The sequence below is a fragment of the Phyllopteryx taeniolatus genome, chromosome 15 (genome assembly GCF_024500385.1).
Source record: "Phyllopteryx taeniolatus isolate TA_2022b chromosome 15, UOR_Ptae_1.2, whole genome shotgun sequence".
In the NCBI taxonomy this organism is placed as follows: Eukaryota; Metazoa; Chordata; class Actinopteri; order Syngnathiformes; family Syngnathidae; genus Phyllopteryx; species Phyllopteryx taeniolatus.
In genome coordinates this window covers 7,050,406-7,076,813 of record NC_084516.1, presented here as the reverse complement: position 1 = coordinate 7,076,813, position 26,408 = coordinate 7,050,406, and the positions used below count along the sequence as shown (strand labels likewise).

Below are 26,408 nucleotides of genomic sequence, written 5' to 3'. Positions count from 1 at the left end.
GGAACACCAATGCCAATGCATAAGCTATATTGGTTAAAATAAATGTGTAATTCTCTTTGTTTTATGTTTAATTCAACAGTGAGCTTCAACTGTGAGTGACAATAAACAGATTGAAGCATCTTTTTTTGCAGAATTGTTCACTATCTGCCATACTCCTGCTTGTTGTGAAGTAAGTTGAGTTGAGTTCACTCATTTAAAATTCTTGCTCACAAATCAAAGTAAAAAATCATCCGGAAGACGGCTGGTATCTTGAAAAACTTACAATTCGGGTCATTCGTATTTCAAGGCCTGTGTGCCAAGGCAACACAATTAGTACAATTGTTGCTATTCCCCTAAAGCTGGGTGAATTGAACCCAATTCCTGATTTCAAATTGGCGCAGAATCTCAAGGGAAAGGGATCGTGCCCTTGAGTAATTGACTCTCCGCTCAAAATTTGCATAACTGCCTAGATTCATAGTTTAAACCCCATGTGTCCGGCCCACCACTTCATTTTTTGTGGCTCACCAAAACAAATCGAATGTGTCGACTTCCTGTTTCCTTGTGTGTACTAGAAGAAGAAAGAGAAGGAGGCTTAGTTTATCTCGAAGCCCCTCATAATCCTAACGCCAAATCAATGAAACTACCATGTGCACCCCTAAATTGCATGGAAATTATCTGTGGAACATTTCAACCTAAATATTCATGACACATTTTATAGAAAGCAACTTAACCAAATTGATCCACCCATCTATTTTCTATCCTGCTTATTCTGGTCAGGGTCGCAGGGAGCTGGAGCCTATCCCAGCTAACCTCAGGCTAAAAGGTGGACTACAGTCTGGACTGGTCGCCATTCACATGCTGGTCACATTTCGACACAAACAATCGCTGTGCGGCCAACTTAACAAATTGGTCGCCATTAGCGCTACGAAAGATACGACAGAAGCGCAATCATTTCCGCATTGTTTTCCATATGACAAGAAAGGAGCTCGATTGAAGGCAGTCACGGAGTCAAGTGCCACGTTGCCAAAGACACGGTGCCCATTTGGTCGTTTCAAAAGCACGATTATCCACGTTGAAATGTTTTGACCTGAGGTATGTGCTTCCAAGTCGCAAATATTTTGCAGAGATCGCTTTTTTTCTCACCTGCACAACTTAGCAATGCACGTTTTTTAAATGATACAACATAATTCATTCACATCATTTTGCTGACCCTCTAAGTTACGGCTCACGGACCTCTGGTGTACGGGAACCGCAGTTTGAGAGCCACTGTTTTAGTAACATCCGATTAATGGCATGTTGGCACAGCGCTTAATTGGTTATCATTCATTTTCATATCATAATCACGGAGTCTATGGCCGAACTTGGTGTTGACCACACACAAATCTGGCCCAATTGTCAGTATGCGATAAAAGTAAACTGAACCCTGCCGTAAATAGCAAAAAATGCAAGTGATGCCTATTTTAATAGTTTAAACCATAACAATTCCACAAACTATGATCCCAATAATATCAATTTAAACTCATATGACAACAACATCCTTAGAGATAAATGGCTTAGATGATTTGAGCTCGAAAAAAATCTACTGGAAGTTCTTCCACTTCCTCCACTCACTTCAACATAGTTCCTCGGCAACAAGAGGCCACAAGATGGCACCAAAGCATCCATCCATCCATCCATCCATCCATTTTCTGAGCCGCTTCTCCTCACGAGGGTCGCGGGCGTGCCGGAGCCTATCCCAGCTATCATCGGACAGGAGGCGGGGTACACCCTGAACCAGTTGCCAGCCAATCGCAGGGCACATACAAACAAACAACCACTCGCACTCACATTCACACCTACGGGCAATTTAGAGTTTTCAATTAACCCACCATGCATGTTTTTGGGATGTGGGAGGAAACCGGAGTGCCCGGAGAAAACCCACGCAGGCACGGGGAGAACAAGCAAACTCCACACAGGCGGGACTTGGGACTTGGACAGCTTGCTATCATCAATGAAAAAAATAAATACACAAGTTTATCAAGATGGCGGCATGGTGGCCGACTGGTTAGAGCGTCAGCCTCACAGTTCTGAGGTGCGGGGTTCAATCCCCGGCCCCGCCTGTGTGGAGTTTGCATGTTCTCCCCCTGCCTGCTTCGGTTTTTGCCGGGCACTCCGGTTTCCTCCAACATCCCAAAAACATGCATGATAGGTTAATTGAAGCCTCTAAATTGCCCGTAGGTGTGAATGTGAGTGCGAATGGTTGTTTGTTTGTATGTGCCCTGCGATTGGCTGGCAACCAGTTCAGGGTGTACCCCGCTTCCTGCCCGATGATGGCTGGGATAGGCTCCAGCACGCCCGCGACCCTAGTGAGGAGAAGCGGCTCAGAAAATGGATGGATGGATGGATGGAGGGCTTTGGTCTGTTTATTAGAAGCTCCTCCCCTCGCTTCAGTTCTTTGGCAGCAAGTTGCCACAGATGGCACCAGGGCTTTGCCACCATCTTGTGGCATCTTAGGGCATTCATAAACGAGTGCAACATCAGCGACTAACCATTTGCGCCCAAATTGAGTCAGATGAATCAATTGAATATAGAATTAATCGATTAGGAGGTGTGGCTTGTGACAACAGGCGCAGGTTGAGTGTTTTTTCCTCTCATCAGTAGCAAGCGCAGGCAAAGTTAGCGAAACTGGATGGGAACATAGCGGCACATTTAGCTGCTGAAAAAGCCAAATGTTTCCCTCGGGGCTTTCACAGAGAGAAAAACAGAAGCGTAAAGAGAGTGATAATTGGAGCACACCGGGTGAATATTAATGACGCCGCACGTCTGCATGGGCAAATGTTTGCGAGCTCAACTTTGGCTTTGAACATAAGGGCGGATAAAAATCATTAGATGTTTCACGCGCACGTTGTTTTGCAGCCAAGGAGTTCAAATAGCGTTTTAATTTGGAATCCTGCAAATAATGGATATCTGGAAGGCATGACGGTAATTTGGCTGAAGAGGTTCCTACATCTTTGCGGCGTTTCCACACACGCTGGTTGTTTATCTTGCCTCGCTGGCACACAACTTTACATCTTTGCATTTTAAGATGAGTGTTTGTGTTTATTTGTCTCCCGATGTGAGATAACAGGAGGTAGCTTGAGTGACGGTTCTAATCACTCTGGTTTTCCCTAAGGAAGTCCACATTGCTTCCAACATTTCCAGCAATGTGAGTGCCAGCATAGATTTGTCCCATCTGTCTGCCGTAGCCCAACAATGGCGTGTTTGATATGAAAATCCCGTCCTAAGTGGACTAATAGATTGTGACGAGCACGCTTTGACAGCACGAGTCAATGTTTGTGCCAAGGAAATCCAAAGTAAGCATAAATGTTTGACGTTTTCTCGAAAACAGATTAATTGTTCTTGTTTTTCTTGTCAAACTGCTTTTGTGTTTTTAGCTCCTGTTAAACTGTTGTTGTGACTGGTGAGGCCTGCTGTCCAAACTGCCCCATAAGTACCATATTGTTGAACTGGATGCTGATTCGTAAAATGAAATTACATTTAAAGAAATTCATCAATGTAATTAAAAAATGAAACAAATTGAAAATAACTTTCAAAATAGTAAGGTAAAATTGGGATCTCAGGAAAGGAAATTTAAATCTGATTTAAAAAAAAAAAAGATATCAAATGGAAAAAAAAAAAACATTTGGTACCAGCTGAGAGATTGTAAAAGCACAGAGAAAATTGAAAATATATTACCAATTAAGAGATACAGTACTGTATCCTATTTAAATATATAAATAAATAGATATAGAATAAAAATATATCTAAATAGATTTATATTTAATTAAATTACCAATGGCATTAAATTCATAATGTATGAAAAAATGGCAAGTTACAAATATTTTAAATCTAAAAGAAAGAGAGATTTGAGCACACAGAAACTCAAATATAAAAATCAAAAGTGAAAGTAACCTAACAGTAATTTGGTATAAAATTAGAAAATACATTTCAATAAATTACAAAATATATTGAATAAAAAAGCAACATTTAAATCACATTAAAACCAAGCCAACCAAAAATTTGATTGCAAGATGACACAGAAACTCAGAAATAAAAATGAAAAGAGAAACTGTCTAAATAGACATTAAACAATGACAATTGCTTTTTTATTTTATTTTGAGCTAAAAATTGGATACTAAGCGACCTGACTACTACAAACAAAGTGTGCATTATGTATTTACAATCCGTAATTTGCATTCTCTAGAATACAATTGCTCGCTACCACCTAGAATAACGGTCACACACACGCACGACAACACACACAAACACACACGCTATACTAATGGGATTCCCTCAGTCAGTGTTTTCTTCCCCTGATAAAACTTTGTGGACCCCCCCCCTCCTTTCTAAACACACACACACACACGCGTATATGCAAGGGAAGCACAGTGCTGGAATCTGCAAAGTGTGTACAAATGGAAACGTTTCGCATCCCGTAAAGCTGCACAGTCTCAGAAAATAACACCCCCATCTGCAATAAAGTCCATCCCCAGTTATCTGCGCGCGCGCACACACACACACACACACACACACGCACAAACAAACACAAGCAGGAAAAGCAGCCAGGTTATGAGCACATGACCCATTTTATGGGAACACAAAAAAAAAAAAAAAACAGGTGCATGTCAGGGATGCCTTTGAATAGAATGATGATGGAGAAGACACACGCAAAACAGGGAAGCAAAAGATGGTAATTGCCCATACAAGAGGCTACTTAGAGTAGCTCGGCTTATCGCCACGGCGATGCCGAACTGAGTCACACGTACCACATCTCTCTCCTCCTCCGGTTCTCGCATCCCTCCGGCGATGCTCGTTATTCCCGCCGCCGCCTTCTTCCTTCCTCCTCCAGATGTCTCCCGTCTCTCTCTCTCGCTCTCTGTTGTCCCCCCACCGCCCCCCTCCCCGCCTCGGTCTCCCCTTCACGTGGGGACCTTGGTGGGCATCCCTGGAGCTGGCTGCCTGGCGGTTGGAGCGCTGCGAGTGGAAGTGAGCGGACAGGAGGGGGAGCAAGACGACAAGAGTGAGCAAACAGGCAGTTATCCTCTCATGTGCTCAGGCCCCCCAGCCCCCACCCCCCACGCCACCACCCCTTCCTCCTACATCACCAATGCTGTGATTCGCCTCCCCCCCCCCCCCTTTTGCGTCGCTCCATCCGTTGTGACCTCCTCTCTGGTGTCGCCATGCAAGCCCCCCCCCCCCCTCCCCGCCCCCCGTGTCCTTTTAAAGCGAGCGGGAGGTGGAGTCGAATTATAAAGCAGAGTATGTACAGCTGTAAAGAGGGAGGACGCAAGAGGGGAGGTGAAGTGGGCAAATGAGGGGTTAGGACATTTGGTTGGGAAGGGGGGTGGTGATGGAGAGGAGGAGCTTGGTAGGATACCAAGGTCAGTCGGAAAGGAATGCAGAATGACTTACGAGTTTCATTCGTTCCGTCGCCAAACTCGTAACTCAATTTACTCATATACGGAATTCATTTTCCACATTGAAATGAATGGAAATGCCATCAATGTGTTCCAGCCGCCCCCCTATTTTTTTAATAAAGGAAAATAACACAGTATATTGTGTAAGAACATAAAAGAAATTTGACTTTGACTAGGCTTTTGACTTGCGAGTGTAAACTCGTACCGAGTGCCGTATGGTGGCAGTCAACGCAATTCAACTCATTTCACAGTAAGTAGCAGTTTGGCAAATTGTGAACAATTCATCCAAAAAGAAATGTTTTATATATATAAAACATTTATTTTATATATATATATATATATATATATATATATATCTTTTATATATATATTAGGGCTGGGACTTTAACGCATTAATCCCAATTATTATTTGCAAAGAAATTAATTATTTTAAAAAATGAATGCATTTTAGTCGCATTTTGTGTTCCAAACAATGCAGAACCTTTGTCAGTGCACAATATCCTGGTACAACTATTACACTGACCCACACGTCAGAGCTCGGCTACCAAAATGAAGAATTTGGATGGAATGGCGTTGCTAGGAGTGATGGTAGGCAAATTTTTTTAAACTCCCCGATGGAAGCCTTGATGAGCGTGTTTTTTTTTTGTTACAAATTGCGTATAAAGGAGTTTTCATACCACTGAAGCACTTCAACCCTCTGACATGTGATCCAACTTTTCAACTGCCACACAGAAAACATTTAAAGGTTATACTTTTCTACACAAAAAAGAAAAATCACAGTTTAAGCTGTTTTTCATTTTAGAATTTTTTTTAACTTTAGTTAAATTAAACTTTCCTTAAATACAAAAATATTTTTTTTTGTTTTTGTTTGTTTTTTTATAGTTTATCCTTTTATTTACTATGTTTCCTGAAATCATATTTTTTTCCATTGTAATTATGTTAAATTTAATTCAATTTTGGACAGTGCATGAATCGGGAGTAGATGGGATAAAAGGGGACACAGATGGGAACAGACAGGTTGAATTATTTTCCAGATATCGCCCATATGAGCGTGACCGGCAGGATAATGGAGATGTGTGGAGAGGAGGGGGAACTCAGTAGTCAGTCGCATGGAAACATCACTTCAATAGTTCAGCTCTCATATCAGTTGTTTTGATGTATGCGCCTACGGATGCGGAATGAATGAGTGCAGTGTCGACGTGAACAAAGTTTTGATAAGGGCATGAACTAAGCTTGCTTGTCTGTAGTGACTCGCCGTGGCCAGTTCGAGTTATGACCATACAGAGGCTACGCCTCATTTCATTCAAATCTGTCCCCGACAACTTAATGTAAACATAAGTATACCATTAGTCAGTATTAAATCACCCCAACTAAAGTGCAAATTACAACAATACTGCAAAGAAATCTGTGGCTTTAACACTTTACACGTCCGACTTTTCATTTTTCGTGAACTATGATATGTAACCATATGGATTGCACCGCTTTTTTTGGGGGGTTTGTTTCATGTGAAGAGATAGTTTGACTGAATGGAAGAGAAAAAAATAAAAAGAAATGATTCAAAATACCTCTTTAGCGTGACGCTGAACGTAGTTGTTGGAATGAGTGGGATAGCACAGTTTGTTGGAAGATGCCACATTGTAGCCTTTCTCTTTTTCACTGTTGCTAGTTCACGGTTATTATATTTGAGGACTATTTTGGGAGTTATTCCGTATTTGTGCTACAATCATGATCTGGGTGCAAATTGTGAATCCAGACAATTATCGTAAAGTCCAGACTGGAACTTAGCACAACTTTTCCGGCCAACTTTAACCCTCGCGGTTTCCAGAGATGCATCTCATGTTATCGTCTATTCTTAGCTTCTCTTTAACTCACCAAAATTGTGTCACAAATGTTTCATCGGGCTCCATGTTGAAGTGTCAAGCGTTAACAGCATTTTTTGAAAGGGTACTCAGATGCGGAAAACAAGACAATTATTTTTGCTGTGCATGTTCTGTTGTGGCACTAGCAGTGTTTTCGCTTCTGTGTTACTCTTGTGCTGCTTCCGTTCGCTTGTTTTCTACAATAAGATTATTAGTTTCTGTTTTTTTTCTAGTATTTATATTCTGCCTCCTCTGAACATGGAGTGTTTAGCTTTACAAATCCCTAACAGTTCTCCAATTGCGAGGCAAATTGTTCTTGCTTCAAGCTGTTTATTTCTCATCAATATTTATTCAAAGTACTTTCAGCGCAGCATATCTGCCATTATCGTTGGCCTAACGTAAGCCTGCTAGCTTAATGCTAGCAAACAATAGGAAACCCCATAGACGGGCTAATGGAAAGTAATATCATTATTGCGCTTATTTTAAACCAAACAACTGTTACTTTAATGCACACATGGCAGAATACATACAAATAGAACAATCAACAATATTCACAGGCATATATTCTCTCTGATTTATGGAAACGATTAGAACTGCTGTAGTCAAGCTTTAGCTTGAGTTTATTTTTTTTCCTCCTTCTTTGTGACATCATCAGTCGCACTACTGCCACCTTCAGGCTAAGGCATGTACACCGGAGGGGGCAGAACAGTATTATATGTGCAGCTTATAAACTAGTGTGTCTTATTGTATAACAACAGCTTGTTTTTTTTACAAACTAATTTAACGGCGGCACGGTGGACAAGTCGTTAGCATAGCTGCTTCCCAGTTCTGAGTTCTGGTGTTCGAATCTGGGCTCCTGCCAGCCTATATGGAGTTAGCATGTTCTCCCCGTGCTTGCATGGGTTTTCTGCGAGTACTCCGAACTTGTTGTTGGAGTTCCCAAAATGATCGTGATCAATCATTACTCTTTTAAACCTTCACTGAGGCTACATACTCATGTACATCCAAATCCGCATAGTATTTTTCAAGCTCGGTCTTTCTTTTAATCCAGATTCAGATATGGCTCCAGATACTGAGCTAAATGGTCATCCATTTGTACTACCTAAATAGTTACACATTTCCTCTAAATCAACACCCAAATTCTGGTGTTATGATGTTGTCACGAAAAAAATGATTGAAGTCCTGATTCTGGATCAAGAGACACAGTTTTAGTTCTCCAAAAACAGCTGAACGGATTTTGCTCTCTGAAGTTGTGAGAACAAACCAATATCCTCGTTTTCTTTCCTAGTTGCAGTCAGTCGACCTCTTCATCATCACGTCGTCATCACCCGAGGAGTGCGGCGTCAACGCTCTATAGCGCTTGCATAGACAGATAAGATCTTCTTTTAAACGCCTCCAGGAGTGAGACATCCTATCCCATTTTTATCAGCTATGATCATCCCCCACCCCCCCCCCCACCCCGCCCTCACCCCACCCTCCTCCATCACCGGAATCACATTACCATTCCTGTGTAGATTGTGTTCTCATATATATCTCTTGGGCGTTCCGCATTTACACTTCACATGCGCCTCGTTTTTGGTAATAATCAATTGAGGGAATTTGAGATGTGAAGAAAAAGAGGGCAGAAGTGCTCCTTGCATAAATAGCAATCCATTAGGAATCTAAAGTAATGTGTATTGTTACAAACAATCACAATCATCAGAATGGGCTTTATTGCCAAGAAATGTGTGTAGATACAAACAATTTAATTCAACACAACAGTGACTAGAGAGAGAAAATAATGTGATAATGAAAGACAATAGAAATCAAATCCCCAAATAATAAAATGCAATGAGATACTAATATGAAGCAGCAGTTCATGGTTCGCAGGCAGTAGCTGATCCTTGATGTCACCAGCGCAAATCTAATATTTGATGGCAATCACCTTGTAGTTGTATAAAAAGTCCATTTAAAGAGCCTGTTTTTTAAGAAAGAAAATCGTGCGGGCATAGTTGGTTGATGTACGTGGCGTTGAAAAATATGTAACAGTCGATGATGAATTGATGATTAGATTGTGCGGAACTGTTTGATGATTAATCGCGTCTTTGCAATAAATGCAAAATGGAGTGCACTACTTGGCTGCAACCAACAGAGGCACTGTTGATTCGCTCTCAACTAGCTTGAAGTCTGACAAAGAACAACAACCTTTATTAGCGTGAGATTACCGTAATTATGTATATCAGTAAACCACTACTGGACACTAAATTACAGTATAAACATTTTCTGGAGGATTTATTGCTGGATGGATGGATGGATGGATGGATGGATGGACAGATAAAATGTGTGTGGATGAGGAATGTATAGACTGTTGATAGATGGATGGAAATGGAAACCATTATTACTTTGAATGAGGCTTACTTTCTTTTAGGTTTCTTCTTCAGCGAGTGAATCAGGGTAGAGTAATAATCACTAATAGACTCCAAAGGACACGAGAAGCCATTACGACTCTTTTTCAAAGCACGATTGTGTGCTTCTTTAAAAGCAGATCAGCTAATCCCTTGCGGAATCGTTAGTTTTTTTGTTTTTTGTTTTTTTTTAAATGTGACCACTGTAAAGTGTAAAAATGCATAAAAAAAAATAAAAAAAATGATGGCTTTGAAAAACTAAAAACAAAAAACGGGGTTGGGGGAAAGCGACAGATGAACCACGATGTAGCGGGGGAACCCTGTACAAAAATAAACTAGGAGACCCTTTCGATGTTCGACTTTTCAATGTGAATAAAACATGAGGCTTATCTAACGCTCTCATGTTGATCTGTCTCCAAATAAATTATCTAACTCATCAGCAGTGAAACTGCTGGTGCACAACTTGTGCTCATTCATAGATTCAAAAGACATTTTAATTGCATGCTTGAGTTAGCTTTAAATTATTAGGGAGGGCAGCTGTATGTTAGCTTGTTTTTGTTTACATCCACCCTGGCTGACACGTGGCCAGAGGGAAGGGAGGAGGGTGCAGCAAGCGCCAGCGGGGATTAGTCCAGCCACAGGGAGCTTTTTTTATTTTTGTATTTTTAGGCTTCCACCAAGCGCAAAGCTGCCCCGGGGGAATCAGTCGTTAGTCGGCGTCTCTTGTAGTCCTCCTCCAGGAAGCCCCCCAGCCTCCCAGGAAGACCGAACATGTCCGGCCAGCAGACACCAGAGGACAGCCTCTACGGTGAGTGATGCTCCCTCTCCGCAGTCTGGGTGCTCTTTTATTATGACGCGTGTCTTGAAATACATCAAACAAACCTACTTGACATAACAAACAAACAAACAAACAAACAAAAATAATCATTTTAAAAGAATAAAGTTGAAATTTGGTGCTTGTTTTTCTCATAAAATTACACGTTTGTTCTCGTAAAATAATATCAGAAAATATCCACAAATGTATACTACTCAAATGACTTAAAGCTAGTAATACAAACAAAACAATCCACACTTAAAAGAATAAAGCTGTAATTCTTAAAGTATAGAGAGAATAAATATTTTTCCTGTTAAAATTATTCTCGTGAAATGTTTCTCTTAATATTACGGCTCAAATGCAAACTACAGATACCTGAAAAATATATTTCTGTACAGTAGCGAAGTATTTGTACTTGGTTACGGCCTGCTACTGGTTATTGTTGCCGCCACTGATGCCTTCGCTGTGAGCAGTTTTTCTTTTATTTACCATAAACAATTACAGTAGTTTGAATTCACACCAGTTCATAATATCTTATTTTATGCATTTTAACACTTATTAAGATTCAAATAATTATTTGTTGTTTTATAAACAATGACATTAAAATAATTATTTATATACTATTATTACATTGTATTGTATGCATTTTTTTGTATTATTTTATTGTATGCATTTCATTATTTAATTAATCATTCATTTCAACAATATTAATAATACTTCCCCATGTATTTAAAAATAATTGCATTTGTTTCATATGTTTCATGTATTTTAATAATATTGAAACTATTCTGTATAATGATATACACTTTGAAATTAATTATTAAATAATGATACTATTACAAGTCAATTACATTGCATGCTGTATGGGTTATTGTTACCGCCACTGACACCGTTGCTGTGTAAACGGATTCCCTGACTCATCTGCGTGTTTCTCAGTAAGCCAATTAAGCTGCACAGATTTCTCGCCGCTTATAGCTCGCTTGCAGGCGAGCACCCCAAACTCGAGCGCCACCAATCAAAGTTGTTTGACTTAAATCATGCTAGAACGTACGCCCAATTAAATCTTTGAATTCACTAAAACTCCCAATTCTGAGAAATCTTATTCAAATATGTGTTTTCAAGTCAAAGGTCATTCCTATTGGCTACTAATAATTACGCTATGATCATATACTAGCATGGCCCCCGGACCAGGCGTAGCCACATATAGTAGTCATGTTTGAAATTAGACTATAGTGAGCCCCCGGTTCGACATTTGTAAATTTGCATAGTCGCTGATTTGTTTTTTGGGGGACAGGGGAGACCTACCCTGAGTTATTCACTGAAAATCTGGTCAATTCGCTCAGGCTAAAGCAATTAAAGCCAAATTACTTTGGCGCCATTTTGTGGAATCTTTGTGTTGTTGTTTTTATGTTGTGCTACATGTTATGTAGACAAGTATGCTAGCTAATACTATTGATGAGCCTCATGTGAAGGTGATTTGTTCGTATTGAATCATTGAACTACTGATTCCAATTGTATATGTAACATGGGTTCATGATTGTGTACATTCTAGAAGCATGGTGTTGATGCTTTAAGATCCTCTCTATTTTAAGTACTTTCCCGCCATCTTGTGGCATCTGTACGCAGTTACAAGCCCCTTTTGATGGGCCATCAATTTATTCACTGAGTTTCGCGATTTGCGGCAGGGTTTGCCCCCAATCCTCTACGAATAACGGGGGTTCACTTAAGTACGGATATTAACCAAATTTCTTTTTGTGGAACGCTTGCATTACGAAGTATTCTGGGATTTTAATGTTAAAAAAAAAATTGAAAATGAATCCAAAGCATTCTATTTGATAACACTCGCTGCAAATGCTAACTTGTTCCACTCGATAATGCCCATTAAAAATACTTACCATTAAATATGATAATATAATTCAAAAGCGATGTTACTCAGCACAATACCCTCCCAAAAATATGGAACAAGAATGTATTGCTTGTATTATAGTACTGGCATCTACGTGAAAAATCAGTAACAACTAGAAATTTAAATGAATTACAATTAAAATGAAATTGACCAAAATTAGACAATTCACTTAAATGAATCTTATTTACCAGTAAAAGAAAAAGAAAAAAAATAACATTAATTTTTTTTTAATCATGATTTTTCATCAACCATCCCTGCCACCAATAATTCTTAATTTTAGCTGAACAAAAGTAACAGTGGTATGAACAACTGGTTAAGACCTCTATTTTGATTTTAAAAAATGAAACAGATTAAAATGAATAAATAAAAATCTGGAGCAGTGTGGTTTTCATCCTGACTGTGGAGCAGCTGTACAGCCTCAGCAGGGTTGTAGGGTGTGTGGGAGTTTGCCCAAGCAGTCTACGTGTGCTTTGTGGACATTCAGGCGTGTCCGTCGGGGAGTCCTGGGGAGGGTGCTCCGGGATTATGGGGTACCGGGAACTGGAAGTGGCTGGGGAGAGGGAAGTCTGGTTTCCCTGCTTAAACTGCTGCCCCTGTGACCTGAAGAAAAATGGGTGAATTGTTGGAAAGAAAAATCAGATTGAAACAAAAAAGTGAATAGGCCTAAAAATATATCCATTCATCCATCCATTTTCTGAGCCACTTCTCCTCACTAGGGTCCCGGGCGTGCTGGAGCCTATCCCAGCTATCATCGGGCAGGAGGCGGGGTACACCCTGAACTGGTTGCCAGCCAATCGCAGGGCACATACAAACAAACAACCATTCGCACTCACATTCACACTTTCGGGCAATTTAGAGTCTCCAATTCATGCATGTTTTTGGGATGTGGGAGGAAACCGGAGTGCCAGGAGAAAACCCACGCAGGCACGGGGAGAACATGCAAACTCCACACAGGCCGGGCCGGGGATTGAATCTGAGTCCTCGGAACTGTGAGGCTGACGCTCTAACCAGTCGCCCACCGTGCCGCCCCTAAAAATATATAAAAATCCAAATCATTTTAAAATTATTTTTGTTGCAAAATTGTGACATAAAATTACCGAATTATTTTTCTCATCATACTATGACTTGCAATGTTAAAGCTTTATTCCCACAATATTTGACTTCATTTTATTAAATTAAAACTATTTTCTCATAAAACTTTGGATAGCTCATCATTCCAAGTAAAACATTTTTCAAAAAATTTTGACTTGTAATTGTAAATCCGTGTATTACTACACACAATATGTTCTTACTAAATTACTCTCGTCATAGTAGCAGAAAATAATAATCAAATCCAATTTTTTTTGTCAATCATTAGCTTTGTCGTTGTATTATAAAATTAAGCTTGTAAATCATGTTTTATTTCTTAATTATACTGCAAATTGTCTTTGTGCAATATTATTTTAGAATATTAACTATATATATGGTATATATCAACTTTATTACCATAATATTTCAACTGCATTTTCTTAAAATCATGTCAAAATTACAACTCTAGTCTCGTAAAATTTTAAAATATCCCGTCATTATAACTGAAATGTTTTTCTACGTTTTTACTCGTAAAATCACAGACTACATGTTCTTTTAAAGTTACTCGAGATGTTTGTTTGTCTCATTGAAATGCCTCCCAAAAAAAAAATCCTGTAAAATTCAGAATTAATTTTCATTAAAACCCGGCCACCAATAAATGTTATTGTTAGCTGAAGAAAAATAGTTTAAAAAATAAATAGCGAACGTGTTGTTCATTGAGTTATATAAGGTCTTTGATGCCCCACAACAACACAGCATTGCAGCACAAGAACTGCTGCAGATAGATAATCAAAGCGGTTATGTCATAAATCTCTTCTGTAAGGACCAACAACAACAACAAAAAAAGCCAAACTAGGGCAATGGCACAGATTCCTCCCCTCAACGCTCCACTGTGCTCAGTCATGTCTCACACACACACACACACACACACACACACAAACGACATCACGGAAGTGGAGAAAGGCTGCGATTGGCTGTAAATGTTGTGCACAAACAACAAGGGGGGGGGGGGGGGGGCGTAAGAGGGTGAATGGCTAATCTCCAACAGAAATAAGATCTTACGTAAGCGAGCATGCTGTCAGGCCTGCTTACTGTTGAACTGTGGACCAACACCACCGCTGTGTGTGCTGTGTGTATATTTACTGTGTGTGTGTGTGTGTTTGTGAACCTGATTAACCTTTTGTGTTAATTGAGTCATTTAATCCCGGTGTGTGATCATTTGCTTTTCATCGATGGCTCTCAATGGCCCCGCATGCATTCAAAAGCATCTCTCAGCGACCAAGCAATATTGAAGCCACACTCAGAAGGAAAAAAAAAGAGGGACGTGGAATGAATTTTATAAGAATAAAGTCTGAATTTTACGGGGATTTTCCAAAGTACTCTCAAGAGGATAAAATTGAAATAGTATGAGAATATAATGCGTATTTTTTAACAATAAAACAGTTCTAAAAATGTGCAAAACATCAATATGTTTTCAAGAATAAAGTCAGAAAAATAATGTCAGAATATAGGAAGGAACAAATATTTTTCAGTTGTATATTTAAGAGCATGTCTGGCATAAAATCAAACAAAAATAAGCAAAAACAGTTGTATAAAATAGTTTTGTTGCTATTATCATTATATATTTATGACAAAGAGGTTCTAATAATGTGTGAAACATAAAAAAGTTTGCAAGAATAAAGTCCGGCAGAATGTCAGAATATAAGAAGAGAAATAATAATAATTATACAAGAATAAAGTCAGAACTTTGCAAGAATTTTTAAATTGCAATGTTAAGAAAGTAAAATAGAAATATTACCAATATAAAATTGGGGGGAAAGCTTTATTAAAATAAAGTCTGAATTTCATGGGAATGTTTAAATGCAATCTTAAGAGAATAAAATCAAAATAGTAGGAGAATGAAATTCGTAATTTTATGACAAGATTCTAATAATACATGGAGGAAAGAATTTTTACAATCAGTCAGAATCTTTATGGGAATTTTTAAATGTGATTTCTTGAGAATATAATCAAAATATTTTGAAAATAAAATGTGTAATTTTATCACAAATCAATTTTAATAGCATGTGATAAAATGCTTTTTACATTTACAAAGTCAGAATTTTTTATATAATTTCAAAAGAATAAAATGAAAATATTACCCAAAAAAACATTTCGAATAATATTTGTGGAAAAAAAAGAATTTTAGTAAAATAAGGTCTGAATTTTTGAATGTCACTTTAAGGGAATAAAATTGAAATATTATGAGAATGCAATTTTTAATTTTATGACCAAAAGGACGTAATATGTGAAAATATCAATTTTAAAATATATAATTTCATGCAAAGAGACTAAAACAAAAATCAAAGGTTTATGTGAATAAAAATGTTTAATTGTTTCAATTTTGCAAGAATAGAGTCAGTATTTCTAGAACAATTTCATCAGAAAACATATTGCTAAAATATTTAAAAATGTTCACACAAAACAATATTAATAGAATAAAACTCAAGAACAAAGTTGGAATTTCACGGTAATTTTGAAAAGCGATTTATAGATGGATTCTAATATTGAAATATTCCGAGAATAAAATTTGTCATTAAAAAATGTGAATTTTGCAAGAATGAAATCAGTCATAATATTGCAAGAATCGTGTCATAATATCATACCATAGAAATTGAAGTATTAGGATAGTACGGAAAGTCTTGTACAATACAGATACCTGAAAAATGTACTTACAGTAAGTACAGTAATGTAGTATTAGTATTTGTGACTTCCCACGGCTGCGTAATGCATGTATATTTCCTCCCTTCAGGTTCCTGGGTGAAACTGGAGGAGTTGATCGCCGCCGTGAGCCGCAGGGAGAGTCTGATGGGGCCGGAGGACAGCATCTCCTCCGCCCTGCAGGGGGAGCTGGAGAGGATCCTGCTGGAGGCCCAGCTGGAGTGCGAGAGGAATCGAGACAGGTAGCCGCCAGCCACCACGTCACACAACACCTTATGAACTTTAAGTTTAAATAAATGACATTTCTACCTCTTTAACATAACATCAAACCAGTTGTTGACACGGAGCAGCATGAAAGCACCGGGATACTGAAATTGTCATCTCGCTATCACAGTGTGCATGCGGTCGCTTGCATTAGCTGCAGCAGCTGATGGCTGACTGTAAACACATACAGTAACTGCAGTTATTTAACAGCTTTTATTTTGTCGTGTTTTCTGGTCATTCATTTCATTTTCTTTTATTATGATTTATTCATTCAGGATTAAGAAAGTTTTTGGTTAGCGGTTAGCACATCCACTCCACAGTCTCGAGATTGCTTGTTCGAAATCGCGCTTCAGCCTTCCTGTGTGGAGTTTGCTTGAGTGGGTTTTCGCTGGGTACAACAACAACAACAACAACAACAAGCACGTTAGGTTCATTTAAGACTCTAAATTGTCCACAAGTGTGAATGTGAGTGTGAATCGTTGTTTGTTTATATCTCCCCTGGGATATGGATGGTACAAGGTGAATGAGCCAAAAGCAAGACTCAAAGGTAAAGGAGTTGAGTTCAATGCAATGGTCAATCAGCGTAGGCAACGGTATCCAAAAATGTGAGGCAAAGAGGTGAGGTAAAAAAAAGAAACAGGTTCGATGCTCACAATGAGTCAATGGAGAGAATAAAGGAATACTGGACCGTGACGACAAGGTACGGCGAACTAGCGACGAGATGGAATGAGGCACGAGTTTAAATACGTGAAGTAATCAGGGATAATGAAAGGAGGAGGGCCAGTACACGCAAGTATACGCGCGCACATGACATCCGCGTTGTACAGGCCCCATCTTACCCACGACCCTTATGAGGAAAAGCACGATGGATAATGGATTGGATAGGGATGATTTTGATTAGTTTATATCATGTAAATTCAAAACAATAATGTCCTCTCACTGTCTTCAGTCCCCCACAGGTTGGGACCCCGCAGTCGAACGACTCGCCGAGACCTCCTAGTGATCCTGACAGTGATTGTATCACCATACAGGTATAAATCATCATCATATTGTTAACAATTTATATTTTCCATTCGCGTCATCTTTGAAAGTGTTGAGGTTGAACGTTTTTTTTTTCATTCTTGGATGGATGGATACATGTGTGATTCATGACCAGCTACAGGACCTGCTAGCCATTGTACAACTGCGCAAACGTAAACAAAGAATATTCTGCAGGTTCTGCAGTTCCGCAGCATTGCAGCTCTTGCCAGAATAAAGTGCGTAGTGTGTTACGTTTTGACTCATATGTGAAAATTATGATTCGGGATTCATTATTTTTTCCAGTTCATTCGACGTACCGCCAACTCATTCGTAGCTGTAATATTTATTGTGTTGTACTGCTCATATGATCCCTTTGTGGTGATGTGCACAGGAGGAGAATGACAGGAGAGTGGACACTGATTGGGTGTGGGACTGGTCCAGCAGGCCTGAAAACATGCCGCCCAAGTAAGAACACGCACTTCAAAATAGTTCAGAAATATTTTGGAATTATTCATCCATTCCTATAGCTTGCATTCTATTTCATTAGTAGTAAATATTTTCTTAATTTATTTTATTTCCTTGGATTTTTTTTGTAACGCCTAATTCATATTTTAAATTTGATTTCCTTTAAATTGTTTTTGTGTTAGAGCAATTCATTTTGTAGTCATTTTGGTTTTTGTTTTCATTTTTTTTAATTCTTATTAATTTTTGACATATTTTGTCGGTCTTGCGCAGAGAGTTCGTGTTTCAACACCCGAAGCAGTCGAGCTCGCTCAGCATTCGCAAGACGGAGGTGATGAAGAAGAGAGGGATCTTTTCGTCCGACGTGCTCCTCGTCCTCGTCCCCTCGCTGCTGGCCTCGCATCTCCTCACGCTGGGCATCGGGTACGACCCTCACGCACATTCCTACCAGTCTACTGCTGTGAGCAGACAGTATTTCTTGTAGATGTGGCCAGGTAACCTCATACTTTGGATAGGATTGAAATTTCATTTTAGGATTATAATAAATAGCATGAATTAAAATGTAAAGAAAATAGTACATTAACTTTAACATGATTTTTTTATACATTAGTTAAAAGATTCATACAACTATGTAACAATAAATAATAGCAATTCATTTTCTTGCTTTTTTATATTTAAAATTGTTATAATTCTAAAATATTATATTTTATATATATATATATATATATATATATATATATATATATATATATATATATATATATATATATAAGAAGATTAATTGCTGGTTCAGCATTTTATAATATGGTAAAAAAAAAAAAAACTATATATATATACTCTGTATATATAACAAGAAAAACTAATTCGAAGAAATTACATGGTGGTTTAGTGTTTGCTCCGAAAAAAGTATGTTCGATACATCCCCTTTAACATTATGCACAGTTTGAACATTCATGTTGCGCTTAATTATAGGGAAATGCACGTTAATAATGATTTAAATAAAATATATGGGACATAAAAATACCTAAAGAAATGTTTGAAAACAAACCGTTCTTGACGATGAAATGCTAATGTATTGTACTTTAAAGTTAAATACAACTGAACTGTTCTTATCAGATGGAATTTTACTGGATAAAAAAAAAGCTTAAACCACTATAGCATGCACTGTTTGACCATTTAATTCAGTGATTTTTGTTCACGTACTACTAGAGGGAGTCTGTGTACCACTACTGGCACTAGTACCACACTTTGAGAATCACTGTTTTACACTATTAACAAAGTTAATAGTGCAGTTAATAGCAGTTACAATCACTTTTAGAGGAGCGGCATTCATTATAGTGGAAATTCACTATTCGGAGTCCGACTCGGCCCCAAGCCCCTGCGAATAGATGGAGGTCCACTCTATAGACGTATGCAGGTATTATACAGGCCCCTGGTGGCCAAGGCGCGAGTACCAGAAGGAGCCGCACAATGTCAATGGGTTTTGAAGCATGAAATCATGATGCACAAACTGTTTAATTATTCACATTTGATTCACTGCTCTAGTAACAATATTAATATTTATAATAATTTATTTGTCTTTTCTTCTCTCTTTTTTTTTTATTTTTTTAGAATCTACATCGGAAAACGTTTGGCCGCGTCCACAACTAGCACGCTGTGACATTAGCTCCAGGCTAACCTAGTCCCTTCCCCAGTAAGGTCGCAACCATAGTACCTCGCCCGTTTGCGTTTGTGTGCGTGTGTATGTGTGTGCGTGTGTGTCTGTGCGTGTGCGTGTGTAGCTATGTTGTTAGGGCCCTTCAGGCGGCTTGGGGTGGGGGATGAATGTTGGCCACTGAGTCATGTTGAGGTCACTTCAGCCTCTAAAAACTAATGAAAGAGAAGACCAGATGATCCAACAAAAAAATACAAACATTTTTTTTTAAAAAAGAACACACAAAACAAAGAAGCTGACGCCGTGTTCGTGTAATATTTGTCAGCCCTTCGGACAACCTTGGGGGTGGAAATAAAAGCTGTCATTTGTCACAAGTAATGACTCTTTGTACATCTGAAATGTATTTTTTCCTACCCCTGTCGTGTATTTAAAGCAGACTTGTTCGCGGGAGTCAATGTGGAGCGCTTGTACTTTTTTTGTCCCTTAATCCAATTAAATGTATAACCTCCCCCAAAGACAATCATGATCCCATTAAACGTCACTCCTACAAACCCTCAGAGTGCGTGTTGGCTCTTTTATTCAGTCCTCGTAGTAGTGCAATTTTGGATTGAAATATTCTGAGAATTTTTAAAGTACACACATTCCATGGGAATTAACAGGAATCAGTGGGAATAAACCAGAATAAACCAAGAATTTGCAAAATTATAGGTTGACATTTGGTAAGGAACTCAAATATACAGTGGTGCCTTAAGATATGATTTTAATTCGTTCAGTCACTACGCTCATGACTCAAAACACTCGTATCTCAAATTAGCTTCCCCCATTGAAATGCCAATCTTTTCCATCCTTCCCAAAAAAACAACTACAAATTTTGTGATGTTTTTTAAAAAAGACAAATAATTCTAGGTAATATTGTGCTTTATGAAAACATATAGTAATGACATAATTAAATATATTGTAAAGAGTAAAACAGTTTGGCTTCAATTGAGTGCACGCTATGCCGCTCCTTTGGTGTGCGTGCCTTGGCCACCTGGGGGCAGTATAGTACAGACACAGACATACGGAGAAGAATTTCACAACTGACTGAGAAACCTGCAGTTAAATTCCTGCGGTCATTTTTCGCAAAGGATAAAGAATATCTTCCTGTGAGTATTTTAATACTGTCGGTCTACATTTGTTGCTGCACTGTTTGTGTTTGCGATGCTGATGCTATTCGTTATGGTGTTTTTCATTGTTTGTTAGCATTACGCTAAGCGGACTGTCGCAAGACAAAGCCGTGTGGTTGTTTGAAATTCTTTGTTTTATGTTTAATTTGATGCTAAACTTCAACTGGAAGTGGCATTAAATAGCTTTATACCTTTTTTTTTGTGAGTTGAGTTCATTACCCGCATACAGCACTCATATCTCAAGTTTTGAAAGCAGAAAATCTGCAGAGCGACGACTTGTATCTCAAATCGTCGCGTCACTCGTCGCTTAAAGCACCACTGCTATTTTGAAGCATAATTGTGACTAAAACAACCAGATTTAATGCATGTATACTGGTTCCTTGATTTGCGAGAGCCTCACGGTATTTTCTTTGCATTTCTTAATTGTTTTTTCAACTGCGTCCTATGTTGTGAATGACATGTGCCTTTGTCATTCTTTCCCTCACTTCAGTCATGCTCTTCTTTTTTAACAAGCTTCTTTCTCAGACCAGACAAGGATCGGACCTTTTATTGCATCCCCGTAAAGCCCAAGAAGCCTTTCCTGGGAGAATAAAGTCACATTTGTCAGCGAGATTAAAATGATTTATTTATAGTAAGACCACAAGAAATAACATTTGAGGTTGCGCTAATAAAGTGCCGATGTAACGACAATAAAGTCGGAAAAGAAGTTGGAATATTGCAAGAATAAGTACTTTTACACGAAATACAAATGGTTTTATTACATAATATTACAATAAAAATTAATATACAACAGGAATAATGCCTTAACATTATGAGAATAAAGTTATTTTTATGTGACTAATGCTGTCATATTCCCAGACAAAAATCGTGTTGTCAAAGGAATAGTATTGCAGTATTCTGAGCACAAAGTGCTGTTATTACAGCAATCATACTATTGCACAGATAATATGATGTTATGAGAAAAGATATTGTGGGAATGTTATTGTGATCTAATGAGAAAATGTTAATTTTATAACAGGTATAATTCTGTAATATGAGAGAAAAAACGTTTTAAACGAATAATCCATAGTATTACGAGAGAGAAAAAACTTTCTACTATTATTTTAAATTCAGGTTAAAAACTTCTTTTTTTCTCATGCTTATCATTGAGTATTTTGGAGATTTTCCACTTTTAAATGTTGTTTTTTGCACTGTATGTTTCTTATCTTTATATATATATATATATATATATATACTTTTTTTCTCGTTGTTTTTAAATGTTTCAAGCTGTCTTTTATTTTCTTTGCCTTTATTTTTTAAATGATTTTAATCATATAAAGCATATCGAGTTATCTTGTGTAGGAAATGCACTTTATAAATCAATTTTCTTTATTACGATAAAAATGGCAAATTGTAACAAAACATGTCCAGCTTTCTCAATGGTAAAAGGTCACCATTAAATCAGCTTGTTTCTCTGAGCAGACAAGGATCGGACCTTTTTACTGCTTCCCCGTAGACCCCGAGATGCTTTTTTCTTGTGAACTTGTCGTTTGGGTGTCAACCTTTTGTGGTCCGAGCCCAAACGAGTATGTCGGCCATTAGTGACATTTTTGATGTATGTATGTATGTATGTAACAACAACAAGGCGAACGAGCAGGCACCTGGTTTTCATTGTCCACATGTTCCCGTGTTACATTCCCACGCTGACGTGTTTCGCCACAACAGGAAACCCTTTCGTCGGAAGGTTTAAGCTATCACACGTGCTTCGCAAATGCACGTCGGAACACTTTGCGGGTTTGCAGTAAAATTGACTGGAAAGGTTACATTCCGCGTTTTCCTGATGGATAGATAATGTGATGAGCAAAAAGGTCGTCATGGTAAGAAAAAAGAAATCCTACTGTTATCTGAACAAAGTTATATTTTTTGAAGAGTAAACTTGTATTACAAATAAATCTGGTGTCATTACAACAATTACAATATTATATTATTCATGACAAATGGGTACCCCTCTTTTTTTTTTTTTTTTTTTTTTATATAATTGCCAATATGAAAAGTTTAAATGCTAAATATAACCCAAAATAGAGCCCCAAACACTTAGTATCAATTCAATTTATTTTCAATTAAGAATCAACTTTGCAAATTTCCCCATTGTGGGACTTAAAGGTTATCTTAAACTCATTTTACAACATAACCATTAGAAATAATCACGGATGATTTATTTGTATTTTTTATAGTTTTTTTTTTCCGTTTTTTATCTTCCTATGAGCAGTTTTATTACGTTTTTGACATCACTGATACAAAACTACTCCGGTTTCTGAAATACATTATCACAAAGGATTTTTTAAATCTTGAGTTGGGCTGTAATTTATGTTCACCAGCTGATCAACTGTTCAATTCCACTACTACCAAAAGCCATTCAGACCTTTCTCTGCATCATCTTGAGATGTTTACCACCCTGCTTGCTCTGTTGTCCACTGCCTATCTACTAGAACGCTACTGGAATCTTCCATCACGCCGCTGTTCACTGTGAGGTTGGCCGGCTATCAGCTTCTCTAACACGTCACCAAAACTTCGTGGATGGTGAGTTTTTCAGCAAATATTTGTCAGTTAGGTTCTACAGGAAAAATGTGTATGTTGGGGAGTTTGTTAACTCCTCGTTTGAAGCCTCCAGGATATGAGAGCTTCAAACAGTTGGGTCCACGCGTGGGCTAAGTTTGGTATTAGCTATCGTATTTTACTCTGTGGGAGTGCGTCCTTTTACGACGGCGTACAGTGAGCCTTTGAGCAGGAAGCGTGCGAGCGTGCCACATGTGCTAAAGTGAGCATATCGGAGATGCGACGCGGACATTGTTGGAGCGTGAAGGCGCACGCAAGCACATTTTCTTAGATCCCGACAAGCAAGCATGTGCCGTACAGACGCCACATGGTAGAAGAATCACTGGTGCACAGTGCTTGTGTTGTTCTACTCCATGTTCAAACTTTTTTTTGTCTGCTGGACTTCTCCCTTGCGTTGCTAGGCAAACTAAGTCAATAAGCCGCGACGTTGACAAAGAAGGTGAAGGTGTCGAAAAAAGAGACCAAAGTGGATTCCCATGCGACTCGGCCGGATGATTTAGCGTGCTTTAGTTTACATGCAGGTGTACTTGAGAAGTGGGGAGACAGAGGCGTCTCGCTTAAGCGTGACGGATGGATGGAGAGCACACACATGGTCAACCCATCAGCCAGTGATAGCGCCATTGCAAAATGGCAAAAGCCACTTTTTTGGGGGGAGGAGGGTGATACCTTTTACGCCGGAGAATAGCGTCACCCATTCCCATCAATCTCCGGACCTCATTGGCGTTTTCCAAGAATTGCAAGAAGATGGGTTTTGTGTTTCACCAGCCGCAGACATCTTGAGTGATTCGGCAGACGTGATGTGAAGGCCAGAGGATTAGATTGATAAATGTAGTGATATTCTTTGTTCTTTGCAGCACTCTTTAATTTGGGTTTATTTTTTATTTATTTTATTGGCATTCAGGTTTTATTCATCGTCCATTTTCTACACACCTTATCTTGTTCAGGGTGGCAAGGAGCTGGAGGCGATCCCAACTGACATAGAGCGAAACGTGTGAACTGAATCCACGCGGCATGTGCGAATGGACGATTACACGTTCAGTGCCCCATTTGATATCTATTATATTTGTACTTTTATTTTTTTTTACTTGAGTTGGTTTAATTTGTCATGTTTTATTTTTGCTTATTTATCTAATTTTTTCTTTCTGCTTGTATCATAATTCATATTTTTGTTTTATTTTATGTATTCTTATTCTATTCGATTTGTATTTTTAAACTCTTATCTTAATCAGCATTCTGTACTTTTTATTTTATTCATTTATTTTTTATTTTAATGCAATATTATTTTCCCATTTAGTTATTTTATATTTAATTTGTATCTAATTTTTATTAATTTGACATTTAATTGAATGTTTGTTTGAATTGTATTATTGTATCTATAATTGTGTCTTTACTTAATTTTTTAATCTAATTTTATTTTTGTCTTGATCAGGATCCTGTAGTTGGTATGTTTTATTTTACATTTATTATTATTTTATTTTATTTATTTGTTTTTATTGTATTTTTTTAACTGAACATACATTAAACTCTTTATTATAAATAAAACATTTAATTAAGTAATTTTACAAGCTAAAATATACTTTTACTATCGAATCTAGATGAGAATTAAAATTTCCCCCAAATTCCTGTATTTTCCAATATTATCAAATATGTAAATTTTACATCAACACATAATATGTATAACATGTATTTTAAATGAATCATGTCACTTTAAAATCCGTTTTGGCCTCCAGCAAAACGTGCTTGTCAATGCACATTTAAGAGCCAAATACAATTTTAACCAGATCTGATCCAGATTGCCCATTTGGCAGCAGTGTAAATGCAGCGTGCAAAATCCCATTTATATCCATCACATCTCACTAATCAGGCTGTAACCCGATTGGGTCGTATTTGAATGCAGTTTGAGATATAAAGAGTCTGGATTAACAGGTGACAAACGTTGAAGGCTTCGTGGAGGTCCGCCCACCCTCATGAGTGCTTTTGTAAGGCTGTTCCAGTAAAACTTTAAATCGCGGTTTGTCTCCAGCGTTTAGTCTGGTACAAAAAGGAACGCTGTAATTTGTGGTCTCCTCCAGTTGTGTGTTTGGTACCACAAAATAAAAGTCGCTGACTGGCGGCTATTACGTAATCTCCCTCAGGTACGACGCTTGCAAGACCCTGGCGTCCCGCAGGGTTTGCGAGCGCCGAGGAACGACCGCGAGCCCAGCGGTCACGTCAAGCTGCGCCGTACCAGCTTCTGTCCCTCGGAAAAGTGCTGATTTGTAGGAAAATACATCCCGGGAAGAGGTCATATATCTGCTTAACGTCACCATTGCTTTGTGCTAAACGTCCACGCAGTCAGTGTTTTAATAACCTTCAAAGATGCGACTGGAAGCAAAAGTAGTAGTATAAGAGTGGAATCGCTATCCTCTTTTTTTGGCTTTTTCTTTAGCTTTTTTGTGACACGAAAGAAGGTGGGCCTAAACAGAAAGTAACGGGCGGCTACTTTCTAATGGTTGGCTGTAGGGGGCATCCAAGTCGATGTCGGTTCCCACGTCGATCCCCCCCCCCCCCCCAAACACACACACACAGTTGTAGTTAAAGAAACGGCTAATGATGGCAACGCTCAGACCCTGAAACTGATTATTTAAATGCCAAACGCTAAGAAGACCAGGCACTCGATATTAACATTTTTCTCCTTATGTCGAGCCGACGGTACATCGTGAGTTTGGCAGCTGTTATTTTGAGGTCAAACTACTGTTGCTTTAAATAGTCCAGCCCCGTACGGATTCGCCTTGCTTTATATTAGTGGGGGGTGGGGCGGGGAGTGTCTTCTTGCCTCTAATGTAAATAAATGTTCTCTCTCCTCTTCTCCTTTTTGGACATCATGTGTAAAAGTGTGATTATCTGCCAGACGTTCGCTCACAGTGTAAACATCTGTCCTGTCTTTTCTCCTAGCGAGTATTACTCAGGTTGGCAGTGTGGTTTACAGCGGCTGCCGTAACAAGCGTGTGTGTGTGTGTGTGTGTGTGTCGCTTTTTAATGACCTCATCCCAAACCCTCTTGAGGGTTCCATCATTATTGACCCAGAACCCAAATTCCAAACAAAAGACATTTTTGAGCTTC

At 38.5% G+C, this 26,408-nt stretch overlaps 2 protein-coding genes across 6 annotated transcripts in view; one reads left to right on the top strand and one right to left on the bottom strand.

Annotated features, from left to right (window-relative positions):
- The window catches only part of LOC133464999 (mucin-2), a 40,348-nt gene extending 35,283 nt beyond the window's left edge, over positions 1-5,065 (bottom strand). For 3 of the 5 annotated variants that reach the window (XM_061747282.1, XM_061747281.1, XM_061747284.1), the window contains exon 1: positions 4,764-5,065. The gene's annotated coding sequence lies outside the window, so the exon portion shown is untranslated. The remainder of the gene's footprint in view (positions 1-4,763) is intronic. The other 2 variants (XM_061747283.1, XM_061747285.1) reach the window with 1 other exon arrangement.
- Positions 1-20,102, top strand: part of zgc:73226 (uncharacterized protein LOC402792 homolog) — a 51,392-nt gene extending 31,290 nt beyond the window's left edge. The window contains exons 2-7 of the mRNA XM_061747295.1: positions 10,327-10,465; positions 16,237-16,387; positions 17,359-17,440; positions 17,821-17,894; positions 18,165-18,314; positions 19,503-20,102. Of these exons, the coding sequence (XP_061603279.1) occupies positions 10,429-10,465; positions 16,237-16,387; positions 17,359-17,440; positions 17,821-17,894; positions 18,165-18,314; positions 19,503-19,551 (543 nt within the window). The 5' untranslated portion in view covers positions 10,327-10,428 and the 3' untranslated portion in view covers positions 19,552-20,102. The remainder of the gene's footprint in view (positions 1-10,326; positions 10,466-16,236; positions 16,388-17,358; positions 17,441-17,820; positions 17,895-18,164; positions 18,315-19,502) is intronic.
- Positions 20,103-26,408: the final 6,306 nt, after the last annotated feature.